The sequence below is a fragment of the Hyla sarda genome, chromosome 5, assembly GCF_029499605.1.
Source record: "Hyla sarda isolate aHylSar1 chromosome 5, aHylSar1.hap1, whole genome shotgun sequence".
In the NCBI taxonomy this organism is placed as follows: Eukaryota; Metazoa; Chordata; class Amphibia; order Anura; family Hylidae; genus Hyla; species Hyla sarda.
In genome coordinates this window covers 263,484,725-263,503,459 of record NC_079193.1, presented here as the reverse complement: position 1 = coordinate 263,503,459, position 18,735 = coordinate 263,484,725, and the positions used below count along the sequence as shown (strand labels likewise).

General features: G+C 37.9%; 1 protein-coding gene across 5 annotated transcripts in view; it reads right to left on the bottom strand.

Annotated features, from left to right (window-relative positions):
* Nucleotides 1–1,288: 1,288 nt before the first annotated feature.
* DLGAP1 (DLG associated protein 1) overlaps nucleotides 1,289–18,735 on the bottom strand; it is a 668,048-nt gene continuing 650,601 nt past the window's right edge. For all 5 annotated transcript variants that reach the window (XM_056521639.1, XM_056521637.1, XM_056521640.1 and 2 more), the window contains one exon: nucleotides 1,289–7,419. In XM_056521639.1, coding sequence (XP_056377614.1) covers nucleotides 7,204–7,419 — 216 coding nt within the window. In that variant the 3' untranslated portion in view covers nucleotides 1,289–7,203. The remainder of the gene's footprint in view (nucleotides 7,420–18,735) is intronic.

Below are 18,735 nucleotides of genomic sequence, written 5' to 3'. Positions count from 1 at the left end.
CTGATGTCAAAATATGGACTGCTACCTTATATAAACAGATTATATATTGTAACTATCCATATATAGACAGGTGGAGCCAGTCAATATCTCTCTCCTCCTCTGAGCTTCCTGCTGAGTACTAGTTCTGCTGACAGTCACCCAACACACATGTCTACTTTGGAAAGTTCTGGTGATAGTGTCTATAAATGGAGATTCACATCACTGGAGTTTCCTAAGGTATCTATTAAATATTATTTTTATCATTGAATTTGATCATATTCAATTTTGCTGCATCTTTTTCTACACGGTTCCATTCCTCTGTTGTTCCTCCTGTAAATGTATAAATAAATTGCCAACTAATCAACCAATCAAACCAAGAAGTGCCCCACCCAATGTGGTTTTGTCAGAAAAAATGCTTCAGATTAATTTTATCTAATATTTACTAACACAGACAGGTCAAGGGAGCTGACCGGTCCTCTGAGAAGTATCAATGAATTCTAGACAGTCCCTGTTAATGTGCAATAAATGAAATGTGCTGTATCTTTCTATTTTAAACTTTACTTACCTGGTATGTTATCATACTTTAACCAAACATAGCATAGCAATAAAGCAGCAATTCAGAGCAGATAATTGGAAATAACCTCTCAGATGCTTTATTGTAGACAACTTTGTTAAGAGAAGTAGTAATGGGGCAGCTGCTCCTCCAATGGTTGTCTCAGTTTATATAAGAGGAATGTGTTGTCCAGCTTCTGCTAGGTGGATGAGGTTGATTGATTAAGGTTGCACACCTCCCAGTTCTCAGCACTAATGGGAGCATGACTCATTAGTGCAGGGCAGAAATCACATGGTCTGTGTCTCTCAGGAGGGTGGGAGCTGCCTCCAGAGAAGGATTTGGACAGACACTAAGTGAATGGCTGGATGATGTCATTCCCTCACTTCATGCATGTAAGGGACAACCAATGGGGAGAAACAGCGCTATTTTGCTTATGAATGATATTAGCACAATTAAATAAGTTGATGGGAGGGAAAGGATGGGCTGTGGGTTTAGTTCCCTGGAGTTATCTCTTTAATGTTTGTTTAATGATATCAACTATTTTATTAAAAACAGCCACAACCATTACAATCAATGAATTAATAATTTTATTCCATTTCATCTTTTTTTTTTTTTTCTTTTCTATTTTTTTTTACATTATGGGAAACATTAATTTATTTACAGTTTTCCAGTCCACGCACCAAACTTGGAAGGTGACTTGAGGAAAGTTCTAGTCTATAAAAGCATACAAATGCTCTTTCACATCTATCAAAATGCTTCCAGTTTTAAAACTTTTATTGGAATAAACAAAACACTTTTTAAAATCACAACTGGGAATGCAGATAGGACACTTGTCACATTCCAGGTATGGTTTTATTTTATGCAATCAAATACAAAAGAAAAAAAAATAGAAGAATTGATGCACAATTGTAAGTATAATTCAGGTGCACATTCAAACAGTGACAATACAGATAAAATGAAGTGAAATATAAATAAATAATTTTTTTCCATTTAAATATTAAAAATGTCATTTTTATTCATCAACATTCATTACAAAAAGGTCCAGAGTTATGGCAACATCTGCAAAAAATATAATACTCAATTTTTAAACAACTCTTAGTACTTAATACAACTCATATCACCAATTTGAATGTATATATTATACTATATTTGTCTATGATGTTACATGAATGCAACTAATATTTGTAATGAGAATATTTCAAAGACTCTTTGGTGGGATACTGGGTATGAGTTACATTTTATGCAAACACATTGGGCTTATTGTCATTGAGTTGAGTGCTGTTCTTGGGTTTCACAATTGCATATGAAAATTTTATTAAGAAATGCAGTGCTTGACAAAGTGGATTAGGAGGCAGATCTTAGTAATATAGAGAAACAGCGCATTTCTTTTCTTTGTCTGAAGTTTTGAACGTCCAAACCAATCAATAAAAAAATTTATATTGGTTGGAAGTTACTAATCTCCATGTCCCACATTTGTGTTTTTTAACATATTCACGTTCAGGGAGATATATGTTTTTCTGATTAATTTACTAATAAAAAAGGCTCGTTTCTGGAACAATTTTTGACACAAGGTTCGCAAAATAAGAAGAGATCTGGTCAGGGATTTACCATCCAACATTCGCCAAAGTAGTAAATACCGCAGTTGGCATGTCGGACATTTATCATACAGTAAATTTCCTCCAATGTGTGAAAACTTATAGGTAGGTCAAAACTAGTGAAAATGTATAAATATCACATTTATTATCCATTGTGTGGAAAAACAACAAATGCATTTTGATCCTATTGTGAGAACACAGAAGAGACTTTGCCAGTATATAAATCTTGCCCATGGAGCTACCAAATAGCTAGAAAGGTTAAAATCGAGGAACTGGATTAAAAAGTCACTGTCATTTACAAAAACTTGAGACATATGTCATAGAGATACATCAAAAAATTTTCAGTCGGGGTCCAGGTGTCAAAACCACCACCGATCGCTGGAATAAGCAGGGGAAAAGCACTAAGCTGAGTTCTTGTTCTCCCTGCCATCTACTCTCTGTGAGATAGATTCTTTAGAAAGTCTCTGGAGCCCATCTCCTGCAGCAAAGTGACTGTGGAGAGAAGAAGAGCTCAGCTGAATGCTTCTCCCTCACATGTTCTAGCGACTGGCAGAGGTCACCTTGACATGTCAAAAGTTTTAAATTTTTTTATGAAAATAACACTTAAAATATTTTAGCTTTTTTTTCCCCATATAAACTGTATTACTCTAGTCCATTGGCTGGAAAAACATGAACGAGACAGAGCTGCTATACCAGACACAACAGATGGAGTAGGGTAATGCTGTTTTCGAAAATGATGGGCTAGGTCAACCTGATGAAGTCTGGACCAGTCCAATATTATGTTCTTTTTTTTATGATGGGCTTTGTTTCATCTAGTATTTGAAATGTAACCTTTAAATATCACCTTCTTTTCCTTTCCAAAATTTGTAATGTGGAAAAAGTTGATGTTTTGCAGTTTGTACCTATTTCAGCTTCCCTTACAGTATGAAAAGATAAGTTTCAAAGAGAGCAAGGGAATAAAATTGAAATGTCTCGATATCTACCTTTACTATATCCCTTTGCCAAATGACCATTAGAATTTGGGTCCTACATGTATGAAAAAGGTTAATCTGTGACCGTAAATCAATATTACAACCTCTTTCTTCAGTAAAGATTTTTTTTTAAAGGTATCAAAAAATTACTGCCCATTAATTTCCATTATTGCTATGTGTAGTACATGTTTCAACCAAATGTTTTTCAGGTAAAATAAATCCTCTCTAAAAGGCCACCTCTGTATGAAGACTACCCCCTTACCCAGACCAAATTTTCAGTTCCACAGTTATTATGTCTTCTCTGAGAAGAGCACATCCATAGAAGACCTTTCTTGTGCACTTTTGAGTGGTTGTTTCAAAGAGGTTTGATTGTCTATCAACTTCCTCCTGATCAGGAGAAGGTAGGTATTCGGTTATTTAGAATTGCATGAAAAGAACAACCCCTCCCCCATCTTGTTTATTTACTATATTGTGCAGAAGTGGTCGGTCTGGTTTTTTTTTTTTTTTTTTTTTTACATTAAGAATGAAGAAATAGTATTTTTTTTTTTGCTAATTCTTACAATTGTTTTAGCTTTTTGTCTATCTATGGCCACTTGTGTAAAATCAGCCTTACTCAAAGTATAGAGCAGAAGAGTATAGAGCAAAAGTCAATCTATTTTTCAGAGTGCTATGGAATGTCCAACTGTATGCAAAGCAAGCAAGCATTAGAATTTTATCCCCCGACATAATGTTTTTAGCGTTGCTATCAATGCTATACTTTTTTGCCACCAAAGCAGATAATCTGTGATGTTCCAACAATGTTTCTCCTTTATCTAACCCTTATGGAGATGATGTCATATTGCCAAGAAAACATAGGCAAAAGTTGTGTAGCAAAAATTATGTATGTCGTCACACAAAATTTTTATTTTTGTCTTTATTGCCTGATAAAAAAATGGCCTTGTTGTCCACAGCTACCAATCATAGTGCATCTCTGATGATTCCAGAACCATGTAAAAAATTGAAGTGGACCCCTGACTGGCTGCTATGGATAGAAAGGTCAACTTTTCAATTTGTTATGGTAAATGAGGCTCACTATATTGAAAAGACGGACCTGCAAGCAGCTCATAGTCATCAAAACTGTCTAACATAAAAAAACCGCTATGCTGTCGATCACAACCAATCACAGTGAAGCTTTTATATTTTCAAAGAAGAATAAAAAATGAAGTGGCTATGGGCAACAAGACCAGTTCCTCTGTTAGTTTTAATAAATGAGACCCAGTGACTTCTTTTATTTTGACCATATAGGTTGAATTTTTAAGACCAACTTAATGTGACCAAAGTGTTTCCATGAGTAATTATTACCTATTAGTATTATAGGATGAATTTGTAAAAAACAATATTGAGATTTAAGGATCTCCAGTTTTTAGCAAACATGCATTTTGTTTATAATTTCCATATGCAAGTGAAAGGCGCAGAAGGAGTCTCCTGTTATGGAAGCTGCTGGTGGTGTTGGTACAATAAGAGTTCTTAAACATTTCTTTATATAATTTCCTCCTTTCTTAGGTGCCATTTATTAAATATATATTATATAAATGTTTAAATATATTGTGTATCATCATAGTGAGTATATTTGTATAGTTTGGGTGATAGTAGCATTATGTAGTTTATCAGTGCAATTTAAAAGCTTTTATTCTTTAAGGCTCCATCTTATAGTGGTAGTTCTGACTTTGATATCTTATGTATAGGGCCTAATGGTTTTCTACCTAAAATTGATTCATGTCATGTTTGATGATTTAGAATGAAGCCATGGATTATGCATATTGAAAATATGGCATATATGTCTATTTATGTGTGCATCTGCTGCTCTTAGTCTTGTATGACACATTGAAAGCAGTTGTCATATTCACTTGTGCATTACTATGCGTCAGTGTGGTTAGCAATTCTTCTGCTTCTGTACAATTGAGTTAGACACATGGGGACTTTATCATGGATTGATCCTATGTGTTCTATTCTAGAGTAATGCCATGTCTAAAAGCAAACGCTAAAGATGAAGATCACAGCGTGGGGATTTCTCCTGAGCTCCTGTTCTCTGTCCGTATTAAGGTAAAGTGCATCATTATATGTATTTTATAACATTATCTATTATTGGACTACAGTAGACACAGGCACCGAGCAAAATATGTACAAAAAATGAAGAAATAAATAAATAAAAATAAAAAAGATACAAAAACATAATGAAATGTTCTATTTAATTATTTTAAGTTATTGTATTTGATAAACTAAACACTACTGTCATTTTATGGGTTAATATATGCTGATGCAGGAAATGGCTGTAAGTGGCATTTTGAATACATAAGTAAGTACTGTATATTGAAGTGAGCATTCTCTAAATCCAAACATTTCTTACTCTTTCTTCTATAGAAATAATGGTAGTTGTCTTGTCTTCTGGAGACTGTAGCTGCAAAATATTTCTAAGGTATTTCTAAGGTATTTCTAAAATATTTCTAAGGTAACATCCCATATAAAGTTTGGAGGTGTTCTGGCTTTCAAGGGGTATTCTGGCCTTTAAAAAAAAAAAATACAATACTGCTGGGACAGTAGGAAATAGAAAAAAACCCACTTACCTAGTGCCGATCACCCACAGCCCCTGTTCTTCGATCTTCAGATCTTCTTCCTGCTTCCGAGATGAGCGCTTAAAGCAGGATTGCTCCCCCCCCACCCAGCTAATCATTGGTCGAGACAGGACAGCACTGCGGCCAGTGATTGGCTGAGCCGGCAGGTCCAGCGCTTGTTTAAGGCAGGAAGAAGACAGAAGATCGGGGGACTGGACAAAAGGAACCAGCGGCATGTGGGGCTAGGTAAAAGGTATGTTTTGATTTTTTTAGTTCCCCATCTCCACCACAGCAGCATATTATTTAATAATAAAAACATCCTGAAAAACTTCTTTAAGGTCTTGTCTAGTACTGATATAAAAGGGTGCACTAGAGTTATATGTAACTCATTTTGTCCCGCAAATTGTATAGTGGATTGAAGCCTTTTTCATGCCTCTGCTTCTGTTTAAATAGCATAGTAAATGTCCATGCTACCAACTAAATCCAGTCCCTTTTGCTGTCTTGGGATACACACAAGTTCACCTGTAAAGTATGTTTCCAATAATGCAAGGAATGATATGGGACCCTTACAGTTATGTGTATTACTGCCAAATTTCTAGAATTTCTATTAAATCTTTAATAAAAGAGATCTATATAAGCAGGTTTACTATTGTGGACTCCTGATCTTACAAATGGAGAGTAGAATAAAGTTGGAAACCCCTTTCCTCCAAATTCATTTTATTTGAAATTTGAACATTGGATCTTATTAAAACACAAAATAAATTTGTATAGATCTTTTTCACTGTGGGATAATCTATATAAGTGCACTCCTGTAATAGCATAAGCATGTGTCATAAAGGATCATGCAGGCAAGTGTGAAAGTCATATAATGTGAACAGATCTGTTACCTGCCCGCCTGTTCCTTGGAAGTACAGCTATTCTCCTCTGTCACCTGTTGCCTTTGGGGAGAGGTGCGCCTGTGGCCTACAATAAAGTGCTCCATCTGCTCTACATAGAAAAGAAGTTGGGAATTCGAGCCCATGCTTTTCACATTTAGAATAGGAAGACATCAGAGTCCACAGTACTGTATACCCTACAATTTTCTATTGCTGTACACTAGATTACAGACTACTGTAGCTCTAGACAAAAGGTAAATAAAACATGGCACAATAAGGAAAGCTATACAAAGGAGTTATCCCTCCTTTATTTTATGCATGTAAAATAAAAGAAGGTCCAGTTGAAGTGACTGATGTCTATAGATCGTCATAATGGTAAAATGAGTGAGAGGGGGAGATGCAGGATCATAGCCTCAGAGAACTGACTGCTTACAGCACAATCTGAAAGAGGGACTTCATGACAGCTAGGTGGAAATGACTGAAGTAAAAGAGAGAGTATAGAAAGAGAAGAAAAATACAAAATAACATTTACACATGATTGTGTTTCCAAACCAAACTAGAGGATATATTATATATGTAACTTTGTGTCATAAATATATATAGATATATAATATCCCCCCAGTGTTGCTTGTGATGGCTTCATAGCCTGGTTTGAGCCTCTGGGATGTAGATCTCAATGCTATCCGCACTCTCTGTAGCTGAATTCTGTCGGACAGACGCAGCACGCTTTGCAGACATCAGCCGCTTCCGGGCCTCATGTCGCTGTCTCTCTGTGCTTTCCAGAGATCTGTCCCGGACCAATGGGGGCTGACCTTTCGATGGCTTCTTTGGCACGGGAGGAGGGGCCCTTCTCTCCTGAGCAAAGCAGAAGGTTCATTGCATTATAGAGATTTTGCACATGAGCTATAAAGGCTTTTCTCTCTGTTTCTTTATTATGTAAGGGCTTGTCTAGCATTGCAAAAACAATTTTTATAACTCAGGCTGGACTTAAAATAACCAATACTGATCTTTCAAATCCCCAGCGGTTGTAATGGTGCCTTATCCCCTCTGATCAGTACTTTCTGATGATATTTCGACACACAGGAAATGTCTGCTCAGCCAATCACTAGCTGAGGCAGATCACCACTACAGCCAGTGATGGCCAAGCAGGTATCTGTTATGTATCTAGAATTTCTCCAGGAAGCTGTGATCAGAGGAGATCAGGCATTGCCAAAACAGCAGCATAAGAGGATCAGGAAGGTCAGTATTGATTATTTTAAAGCAAGTTGAAGCCCTAAAACAGTTCAGGACAACCTCTTTAATAAATGGTTCAAAATATAGGGTACAGTTACCAGTTAACACGCATCATTTGTATCAGAAAATAATATCTGTAATGTATACACATCTTATATCCAACAGATTGTCTAGTCCTTGCTGATTCCTTGCTTTTGTCTTGATCCACACAAAATGGCCGAATAGTCAATCACTGGCAGTGACCCACCTTTACTTGTGATTACCAGTGAATGCCCATTTTCTGCGTGTAAAAGTTAAAGCAGGAATCACTGATAAACAGAGACTGGACACAATCGACACAGCAATGGCGGGGGATCATTTAGGCTACTATAACTAACATTTTAAACTTAAGCCAAGATGAGCCCATAAAAAATTTGTACTGAAAGACTCAATTCTTTTTTTTTTTTTAAGTTACTTTGTAATGTAAAACTGATTGAATTCCTTCACCATTTTCTTTTGTTTTCATTCTTGTTGCAATGTCTATGCACAGGATCATAATATGTCTTTACTGTAACAGTTTCTTTACTTACTAGAAGTATGTGTTAACCCTTTTAATAAATACTGTTCAAGCTGTATGTGTTATTATAAATTGTATACACTTTGTAATACAATGACTGAAAATGCATAAGTTATTTATCAAGATAAGACATATGACTTTAAGGTGCATACACTTAATAAAGTTTTATTGAATTAAAATGCAGACCGTACTAGCCATGATCCCTACATGGTATGGATCAGTGACTATAATCCAAAAATAGGGACCAACAATAGGGAACAACTATTTGTCATGGCCTACATCTATTTCTACCGACCTGGCCATGTACATAGCTTGGCTTGGTGTGCATGTGTTCTTAATGGGAAGAGAGGAATAAGCAGTTTATCTCTTGTGAGAAGTGAGGATCAGGCATGTTGAAATTCAACATGCTCAATGCTTTTCTCCCCTAACATCTGCCACTGGGGGAGAATTAGAACATTCCAATATACGTTATTTGGTTGGCTGGTGACACCAAATTGGTAGATTCAGCCAACTCAGTTCTTATAATGTGTGTTGGCACTTATTCCCTGATGATCCTGTGCCATAGTCCATGAGTCACAACGTAATACGGATGTTCACCGAATAGGCGATGTCTAGATTTTACTTAAAAGGTTGAGGTTGAAGGTGCCTATTAATTGAAGCACTATGTACAAATTTTCCATTACTTTAAGTTTATGGTATTAAATATCTCCTCTCGAGGAAGGAAACGTAGCCAGCTCTTTATAATTGTAGAATACAATGTCTCATGTAAATGAACAACGGGAAACACAACAATTATCATAAATACATCAAAAAGCTTTATTTGTATACAAGTAATTGGAGGTAACTGATCACTGTAATACTTTGTTTTGTCACATATCTCAGCATTGTCATTTATCACCAAATGTAGACGTGATACCGCTGTTACAATACAGATATCAATATCTACTAGACTGTACTACACTACATTCTTTTATGGATATTCATTCTTTAACTTTTAGAGCTATACTTAGTATCACAGTTTTCACTTTCTAAAATGACACAAAGATTATATGTACCGAATCATTCTGAAGTCATCGAGTAATTATAGTCAGAATATCAAGTATGCATATGGAAAATATGGCCTTTTTCTGTATTATACCCACACAATAAAGAGTAACCAGCAATGGAGGCTTTTCAATACACAGTTGATGAGTTAGTTATAATGATTAATATAGCATATTATAGGTAACTTTTTTCTGTTACAGGTGTTGCTAGCATTTTTTCACAGAACATCTATCAAATGGTGGCAACAGTGTTCTTGAGTGGATGCCGGGTACTTGCCAGTTAATTTCAGAGAAAACATGTATTCCAGATATCAGGAATTCTTAGAGTAGGTTGTAATAAATATCACTATATAATGCAAAGTGTTATGATTTAAATACATATGTGCTACTTAAAGGATATATGTCAGCTCTATTTGTTGCTAAGAGCTGGAGACACTGTAGATAGCTGTTAGGGTATAAAAGCAAACTGTACCCTTCCTAAAACTGATAGCAGTTGCCAAACTTTCAATATTTTTTTTTCCAGCCAAGTGGGCAGGACTGAGTTTCTCACGTTCCATTGCCTGGCATGGATCCTTGCTCGCCCTCACCTCTCAATCTCCTGGACTGATGCTCAGGGCTCTGTGTGTCAATTAATGGTGCTAGGAGATGAGAGCGAGCGAGGAGGTGTGCCAGACTGTGACACTTGGGCAGCTCGGCCTTGCTTCCTTGATATTTGATTGAGAAGTAGAAAGGCAATTTTTCAATTTTTCAGTAAAGGTACAGTTAGCTTTTATACCTTAATAGCTATCCAACAGTGTTTGTAGCTCATAGCAGCAAATACAGCTGACAGATTCCCTTAAGATATAATAGAAAAAGGCATGAGCCTGTCTAGCTATTGACTCTCTTTTAAATGTTCTAGGGAAATAGCATATTACCAAATGAAAATGTCACATAATTCACAGTTTCCGGAAAGATCTCTGGTTGTGGTCAGCATCCTCAGACTAGAGAACAGTTTTCTGGCTCTTTGATGACTAAATATGCAGCTCTATAAGTTCTGATAAAAGTTGCCCAAACCCTTCAAGTTTATTGGGCCTGGGCAACCATCATATTAACGGTAGCCTCCCATCTTTCACGATGAAAGAATATTCTAGGGGAAAAGAAGCCTTAGCATGTTGGATTTTAATATGCCCGATCCTTTGTTCTTAAGAAGATACGCTGCCACCAGTGGAACAGAAGAGCTTTGGAGCCACTATTTTGTGATAAAGAAATCTACTGGTGCAAAGAACCCATCTCATTTTCCCTGCCTTTCAGGTAAAACAACCCTTCCGTGTAAGGACTCAGCAGAAGGCCCCCTCTGTCTAATAGACAATAGCTACTTTGACAAAGGATGTTTTGGTATCTCCAACTACACCCCTTACTTCACGAAAACATCTACATCTGTTATAGGGGTTGTTGGCTTTAAAAGTTAAAGTTTGGAAAGCATTGTGCATAACCTAAAATTACATATGTTTGAAGGCGCTTAAGTAAATACAGATGTATGGTTTTCCTGACTTCTATTAAATATAAAGCAGCTATGGATTCACAACAGTCAAATAAGGTTAATTAAATGACATCATTCAGCAATTTGCACATGAGAGACAGTAAAAGCTGCTTGGCTTCTATTAAAATAAATCAATGCTATATGCATGTTGTTGGCACATGCGAGCTATAACTAACTCCGTGTAATGCAATATTGGGAAAAAAAGGAGTACAAAAATAAGGCAGCATGCCAGTATGCGTATGCTAAGATGAATGAGCTATTTAAACACAGTGTAACTAACCCAGTTTTCAATAACACGTGTTATAATCTGTTTAATACATTTATTGAGTGTAAACCTTGTTGACCTGCTATATACTTGTAAGCTAGATACCAAGTAACAGCTACACACAACGACTAGATTTTACAGTAATAAACTCTTGTAACATCAGGTATGATACTGTATCTGGGTTTATACCATGTGTCTCTACATGGACTTTTTGTAGTGTATATCTACATGGATTTTTTAAGGTATACAACAAAAGGGTCTTTTTTAAAGGAAATATGTAGCCATAACATATGGGATCATGGGGCGTCTGACTGCTGGGACCCCCCGCGATCTCCTGCATTGGGTCCCAGCTCTGCCGCGGCTCTCCCGTGCAGGAGGCGTGCCAGCCGCAGCATGATGCCGTGGCCGCGTCTAGAGTGAAAGTAAATCATTGCAGTTTAGCTCAGTGGGCTGTTCGGGATCGCCGCGGCGAAATCGCGGCATCACGAACAGCTGTGAGACAGCAGGAGGGTCCCCTACCTGCCTCCTGGTGTCCGATCACCGAATGGCTGCTCAGTGCCTGAGATCCAGGCATGAGCAGTCAAGCAGCAGAATCATTGATCAATGGTTTCCTATGAGAAACCATTGATCAATGTAAAAGATCAGTGTGTGCAGTGTTATAGCCCCCTATTGGAGCTATAACATTGCAAAAAAAAAAAAAGGGAAAAAAAAGTGAATAAAGATCATTTAACCCCTTCCCTAATAAAAATTTGAATCACCCCCCTTATCCCATAAAAAAAACTGTGTAAATAAAAACAGAAATAAACATATGTGGTATCGCTGCGTGCGGAAATGTCTGAAAATATATCGTTAATTAAACCGTACAGTCAATGGCGTACGTGCAAAAAAAAAGACGAAAATTTATTTTTGGTCACTTTTTATATCATGAAAAAATGAATAAAAAGATCAATAAGTCCTATCAATACAAATATGGTACTGCTAAAAACTTCAGATCACGGCGCTAAAAATTTGCCCTCATACCGCCCCATGCACAGAAAAATAAAAAAGTTATAGGGGTCAGAAGATGACAATTTAAAATGTATACATTTTTCTGCATGTAGTTATGATATTTTCTAGAAGTACGACAAAATCAAACCTACATAAGTAGGGTATCATTTTAACCGTATGGACCTACAGAATAAAGAGAAGGTGTCATTTTTACCAAAAAATGTACTGTGTAGAAACGGAAGCCCCCAAAACTTACAAAATTGTGGGTTTTTTTTCAATTTTGTCTCACAATTATTTTTTTTTCCGTTTCGCCGTAGATTTTTGGGTAAAATGACTGATGTCATTACAAATTAGAATTGGTGGTGCAAAAAGTAATAGTTGCTATGGACAAAATGGATTTTTAGGTGCAAAATTTAAAGAGTTATGATTTTTTAAAGGTAAGGAGGAAAAACCGAAAATGCAAAAACGGAAAATCCCCGGGTCCTTAAAGGGTTAAAACAGTTAGTCACATTGTGACTTCACTTTAATATTTGGTTTAAAACTTCTCTGTGGCTTTGAAGTCCAAGGACAGAATGATACAAAAGAAACAAACAACCATGCAAATAAATTATAGTGAGAGCCAGTTATACGACAAAGAAGGTGTACCGTCAGACATAAGTAATGTGGGTTGTTTACTACACGGATCACATCAGAAAAGCAAGTATCCAGGCACCTGAGAGTCATAGGATGAGCACAGTATGTGCTTGAAAGTGTCTAAACAAGGTCATGCTAGTTCAACTGTAAGGTTACAAGTGAACAGAGCAGTGACACAAAAGTATAACTTTTAGCCTAGGGCTGTTTATAGAAATCACTGCTCGATTTAAAAAGCTGACTTAGGAAAAATCCCTGAACAAAAGACAAAAGGACAAGATGGCAATGGATGACAAATTGTCAGTGTCCAATATTCTCACACTTGTCAGATATTTCATGAAATAGATCAGTAGAACAATCCATAAATGTTTAAAAAAAAATTAAAATGCAATTTTTTTTTATTTTAATATTAATTTATTTCCATTAAAAGGATTGTCTAGTTTAGAAAACTCATGTTCATATATCCTATTAGATGATTCTAAATTAATTTAGGAGAGTCGTCACTTTGGGATCCTCATGGTATTGCCAGAGTACAGAATGGTTACAAAAAGTGTATTTCGCTTTGGAGGACCTGTTCTGTCCTGCATTAAGAAAACAACTTGTTGATATAAAGGGCACTGTGTAATGCTTGGTGCTGCAGGAAAATTGAACACTCAATGACAGGTGTCAGAAACGGTATCACTGTGTTCTCTCAAACCCTGTTGTGTACTCTAAAGCACATGTCTTTATTCTATTGATACCACTTAGAATGGATAGAACATATACATAAAGATGAACTTTCTGTCAATGTATGTGCTCTTATTGTTTCCTAGACCCCAAAATGTTTAGCTAGGTCTTTATGCATATAAAAAGCAATATCATAATTATGAGTTCCCTTTACTTAAAGAGTACCTGATACCAAACTAAACTTTTAATATATTGTTCCTTATGTCATTATAAGACACTTTGCTATTTAATTGCTGTTAAAATTCTCAACCTTTATATGTTTTTCATTGTGAACAAAAAAACAACCACTAGGTGGCTCTGTTGTGGTCCCTGCACATGTCAAACAGTTAGTTTGGTCTCCTCCCCACTTGGCAGGAGACCAAACTCAGGAAATACATGTGGGGCATGAGGAGGCACAGCTCTCGCTGGCTTCAGTGACATCCCGCCTGCTGGGGAATGCCCACTTTCTCCTGCTGGGAGCTCACACAATGTGAGCAAGGGGAAAGGTATAATTTAGATCTTTTTAAAGCTCGGAAATTTTTTAAGGGCAGGAGGGGTGTTAGGAGTAGTTAGAGAATATAATCTGAGTGAGTTTAGAAAATATGGTTTGATGACAGGTACTCTTTAATGTGGCACAGTTCCTGTCTAGCAGTCAGTTAAGGTGAATAAGTGTATTGATCTTTTAGGTGGAAAGTTATAAAGTAGCAGTGCCAGACTAGATGTTATGGATGGTGGCAGCATAAACAGATCAGGATCATAAAGAGGAATTAAGTACTCCGTAGAAAACCAAACAGACCCTTTCTAAAGAACCATCTTCCTCTGAAATCTTAATAATAAACTGATCCACCTGTTAGTTAAGTTGCCTGAGACAACACATGGGATACTATTAGGCTAGGTTCAGACTACGGAATCTCCGGTCAGAAAATTTCCGCCCGGAGATTCTGAGTTCCGCCTGCGCCGACTGAATAAGTTGGCGCTAGGACCGTGCGGACACTGCAGTCTCCCATAGACTGCAATGTGTTCCGCGAGGAATTCCGCCTGAAGAAAGAGCACCGCCTTTCTTCAGGCGGAAATTTCTAAGCGGATTTACTAAGCAGATTTTCCGCTTCACAAATTCAGAAGTGTGAATTTGTGAACGGAAAACCATTCACTACACTACACTACACTACACTTTAGCAAGCGGAATTTCTGACGGAAATTTTACGACTGAATTTCTGTCGGAAATTCCGTAGTCTGAACCTAACCTTAAAGTTTCAATAGGGTGAGCTCTGCTGGGTCTTCAGGGTGGTTGCTCTTTAAGGATCAGTATTTAGTGACATAATAGGGTATTTTTGTTTGGAACTTTTATAGTATAATTTTTTAGAATGTGTCAAATTCACTAAGAGACACATGCTAAACTCCACTTTTTTTGAAAGGAGTAAAAAGTTGCAAGTTATATTGCAAATATGGATCGTACCCTCATTTGTAACTTTTAAATACCACAAAATTGGCACAAATTGAACAATTTATTCCCTCCATAGTAAAACACAAGGACCATTTTTCCCCCTTAGCTTATAACATAAAGGCAAATGAAATAATAATGGAGAATTATATTTTTCGCACCGATTCATATATTTGCATAACATTTTGGAAGCACACAAGCAAAATCCAATGTCCAATAAAAGAGAAATAAACATTATTGCTCTTGTTGTCATAAATACAGTTACAATGAAAAACAATAGATACGTGTTATCCAAAGATGCACCTTTATAAATCACAGTAAATATGACACATTTGGAAAAAAAAGGGACTTATGAAGAAACTAGTATATACATTTAGCAGAGGCACTTGGGAAATGAACTGTAAGCTGTAAGAGTGGTGCTCAACAAGTGGAAAGTGATAGAGTTGGTGAGAGAGACGCTAAGAAATCTTTGTATGGGTCAAAGGGTGCTTAATATTAAAGGGGTATTGCGGCCAAAGACATCTTGTCCCCTATCCAAAGTTTAGGGATTAAGATGTCTGATCCGGGGGGTCCCAGCGGTCGGGCTGCTGCTCCAGTCTCGGAAACATCTTTATTTTTGGGACTGAAGATGTGATGTCACACCACACCCCCTTGTGCCCTCACGCCCCCTCCCATAACATGATCCAGTCCCGGAAACAAAGAGGTTTCTGAGACTGAAGCAGCAGCGCTGCATAGAATGCGGGTGCTGCACGGTGATCACAGGGGGTCCCAGCGACGGGCCCCCCGTGATCAGACATCTTATCCCCTATCCTTTGGATAGGGGATAAGATGTCTTTGGCTGGAATCCCCCTTTAATAGGAAAATAAAAAGCTATGTGATCAGATGCTGTAAGAAATGGCTCTACTTTTTTCCCACACGCATTTTTTTTTATACATGAGACCATATATGTATGTCATACATGAGGACATAATTTGTCTGAACTTCCCATACACATCATCTAACTGGGACCAATGATGTAATGTTTCTTCTTGATTAAGCATATGAAGACTTATGGGCCTTTCATGTTTTACTCGGAGTTCTGGAAAGAAAGACATAGAAAGAAGGTCTTTGATTGCACCTTTTAGAGGTGGCTTTGTCTTTAAAGGGGTAGTCCAGTGCTGAAAAACTTATCCCCTATCCTAAGGGCCCCCCCGCGATCTATGGAGCCCCAGCTCACTGGTCAGATAGAGGGGGTCGACCACCGCATGAAGCGGCGGCTGGCACGCCCCCTCAATACATCGCTATGGCAGGGCCGGAGATTGCTGAAGGCAGTGCTCTGGCTCTGCCATAGAGTTGTATTGAGGGGGCGTGTCAGTCGCCACTTTATGCGGTGGTCAACACGCCCCCTTCCCACAGGCTGCTGGGGCCCCGTACAGGAGATCGCAGGGGGCCCCAGTGGTCGGACCCCCCGCAATCTGAAACTTATCCCCTATCCTTAGGATAGGGGATAAGTTTTTCAGCACTGGATATCTCCTTTAAGTGATTGTTTGACTACATCTTCTACTTATCCACCAGAATGTTGAATATTCTCAAGGACTGTGAGCTGCCCATATAATAGGACTAGCTAAACATGAATTAATAGTGTCAAACAGAAGCAAAGGATGGCCCGGCACTTACAGGACTAAGGCTACATCATCAATAGAGGAAAGCAATTGTGGAGTGCATAGGCAACACTGTGTTAATGTTGATGTGGGTGGTGCAAAGTCCAAATATAAGGATACACGTAACTATTCAAGAAGGCAGGACTGCACTCACCGGGTTTCAACTGAGCTTTATTGCAACATTTCAGGTAACGGGAACAGGTGTGTGGAGGGAGGCAGGGGACGTAAAGCAGAACAGTCTGTTTCACGCTAGTAACAGCACTTCTTCAAGCCGGTATACCATATATAAACATGATTTAAGCTGCATTCTCACGGCCGTCTAGACCGTCTTCTCCCGTCAAAAAAAAAAACGGACTTAAAAGAAAAAAAAGGACAATAAAGGATGCAAATGGATGTTATCTGTTTGTATCCATTTGGATCCGTTATTGTTCAGTTAATAAACCCCCCCAAAAATCTTTTTGTTCTGAGCATACTCTGAAGTAAAAACGGATCGAAAAAATGGATTGAAAAAATGGATGACACTAAATGTTAAATTTACTGTATCGGTTTTTTCTTCTGTTTTCTTTCTTTTTGACAGGAGAAAAAATATTGCATGCACCGTCTTTTCTCCCGTAAAAAAATGGAAATGAGCGCAGACGGGTTCAAACGGATGTGAAAGGTTTGTATAGAAATCCCATTGACATCAATGGGATTATTTTACTACTGTTTGTATTACTTTTACAAGCAGCAACAACAGAACCTAAATGGGGTAAAAAACGGGGACAGACAGCCGTGTGAACACATCCTTAGTCTTATGAGATCACATATTGACACCAGAATGTCCTAGCCCAGTTGTACAGTACCTAGTGAACAAGTGCTAAATTGTCCAGTCCCCTGGGGACTCACTGGTATAGTAGCCAGTAGCCAAATGTAAATCCTGGATTGGGTAATGCTAGAGAATTGACCCAGAAACATTTAGTCTAGGTCAGTTATCCTAATACCCTAATGTATACTTCTTTTTCATGTGTATGTTGTGCAGCACATATGCTGCTTGTTATGTCTTGTCCTCATGTAAGCATGTCTTTGGCACATCCATGTGAACATGTCCTAAGACTATTGAAATCATTGCCTTCAAGCTATGTGGGTATAAAAAGTAATCATAGAAGATTACACCTTCCGGTGAGGTAGATAATAAGGTTATTTCATACACAATAAATCACAGTATTTCTTATTTATAGTTAGTCAATTTACTCTGGAGGCACTGTTATGGGTCACTAAACCTAAAGAACAAACTAGAACGCATTTTAGTATAGGTACTACTAACTTATGATAAGAAATACATTAATTGCCAGAAAACTAAGATTTTTGCTCATTTTTGCCCACTAACCTATAAATTAGTATGTTAACATGTCTGCCATTTAGTTTTCATTCTATAATTCCTGTATAATAGTTAATGTAGAGCATTGAAGTGTATATCCAACTTTGAACACTATTTTATAATTCACTCAGAGAATGAATCTACAAGTTTATATGTATTACTTGTTATACACTGATCATACACTATATTCTCCAGAGCTGCATTGATGATTTTTGCATAAATGATATGATCAGCTGATGAACTAGCATTCGTGGGCCGATCACCTACCCTTTACACAAGTCAATCATCAAGGACAATCATTTGTATAATAGTTGATTCTTGCAATATTTGACCTGTGTAAAAGGCTCCGCACATCTTATCCCCTATCCTTTGGATGTCTGTGCTGCATGCGGTGTTCGTTTAGAGCATCGGGTTCAGCGCTGTAGGCTCGTGACATCACGGCTGTGCCCCGTTCATGAGGTCATGGTCACACCCCCTCAAGGCAAGTCTATGGGAGGGGGCGTGATGGGCGTCACACCCCCTCCCATAGACTTGCATTGAGGGGGCATGGCCGTGATGTAACTAGCCTCCGCCCCGCATCGCCAGTCATCCGGCATGGAGCGAAGTTCGCTCCATGCAGTGGATGTCTGAGGTGCAGCAGCCGAGATTGCGGGGGTCCCCGATAAGATGTCTAGGGGCGGAGAACCTTTTTAAGGGTCATTGAGGGGAATTTTACTAAGAGCAGCGATCTATACGTATAATGCTGTATGATAACTCCAGGTGTACCTATTGCTGACTTGTGCGCCTGCACTGCCT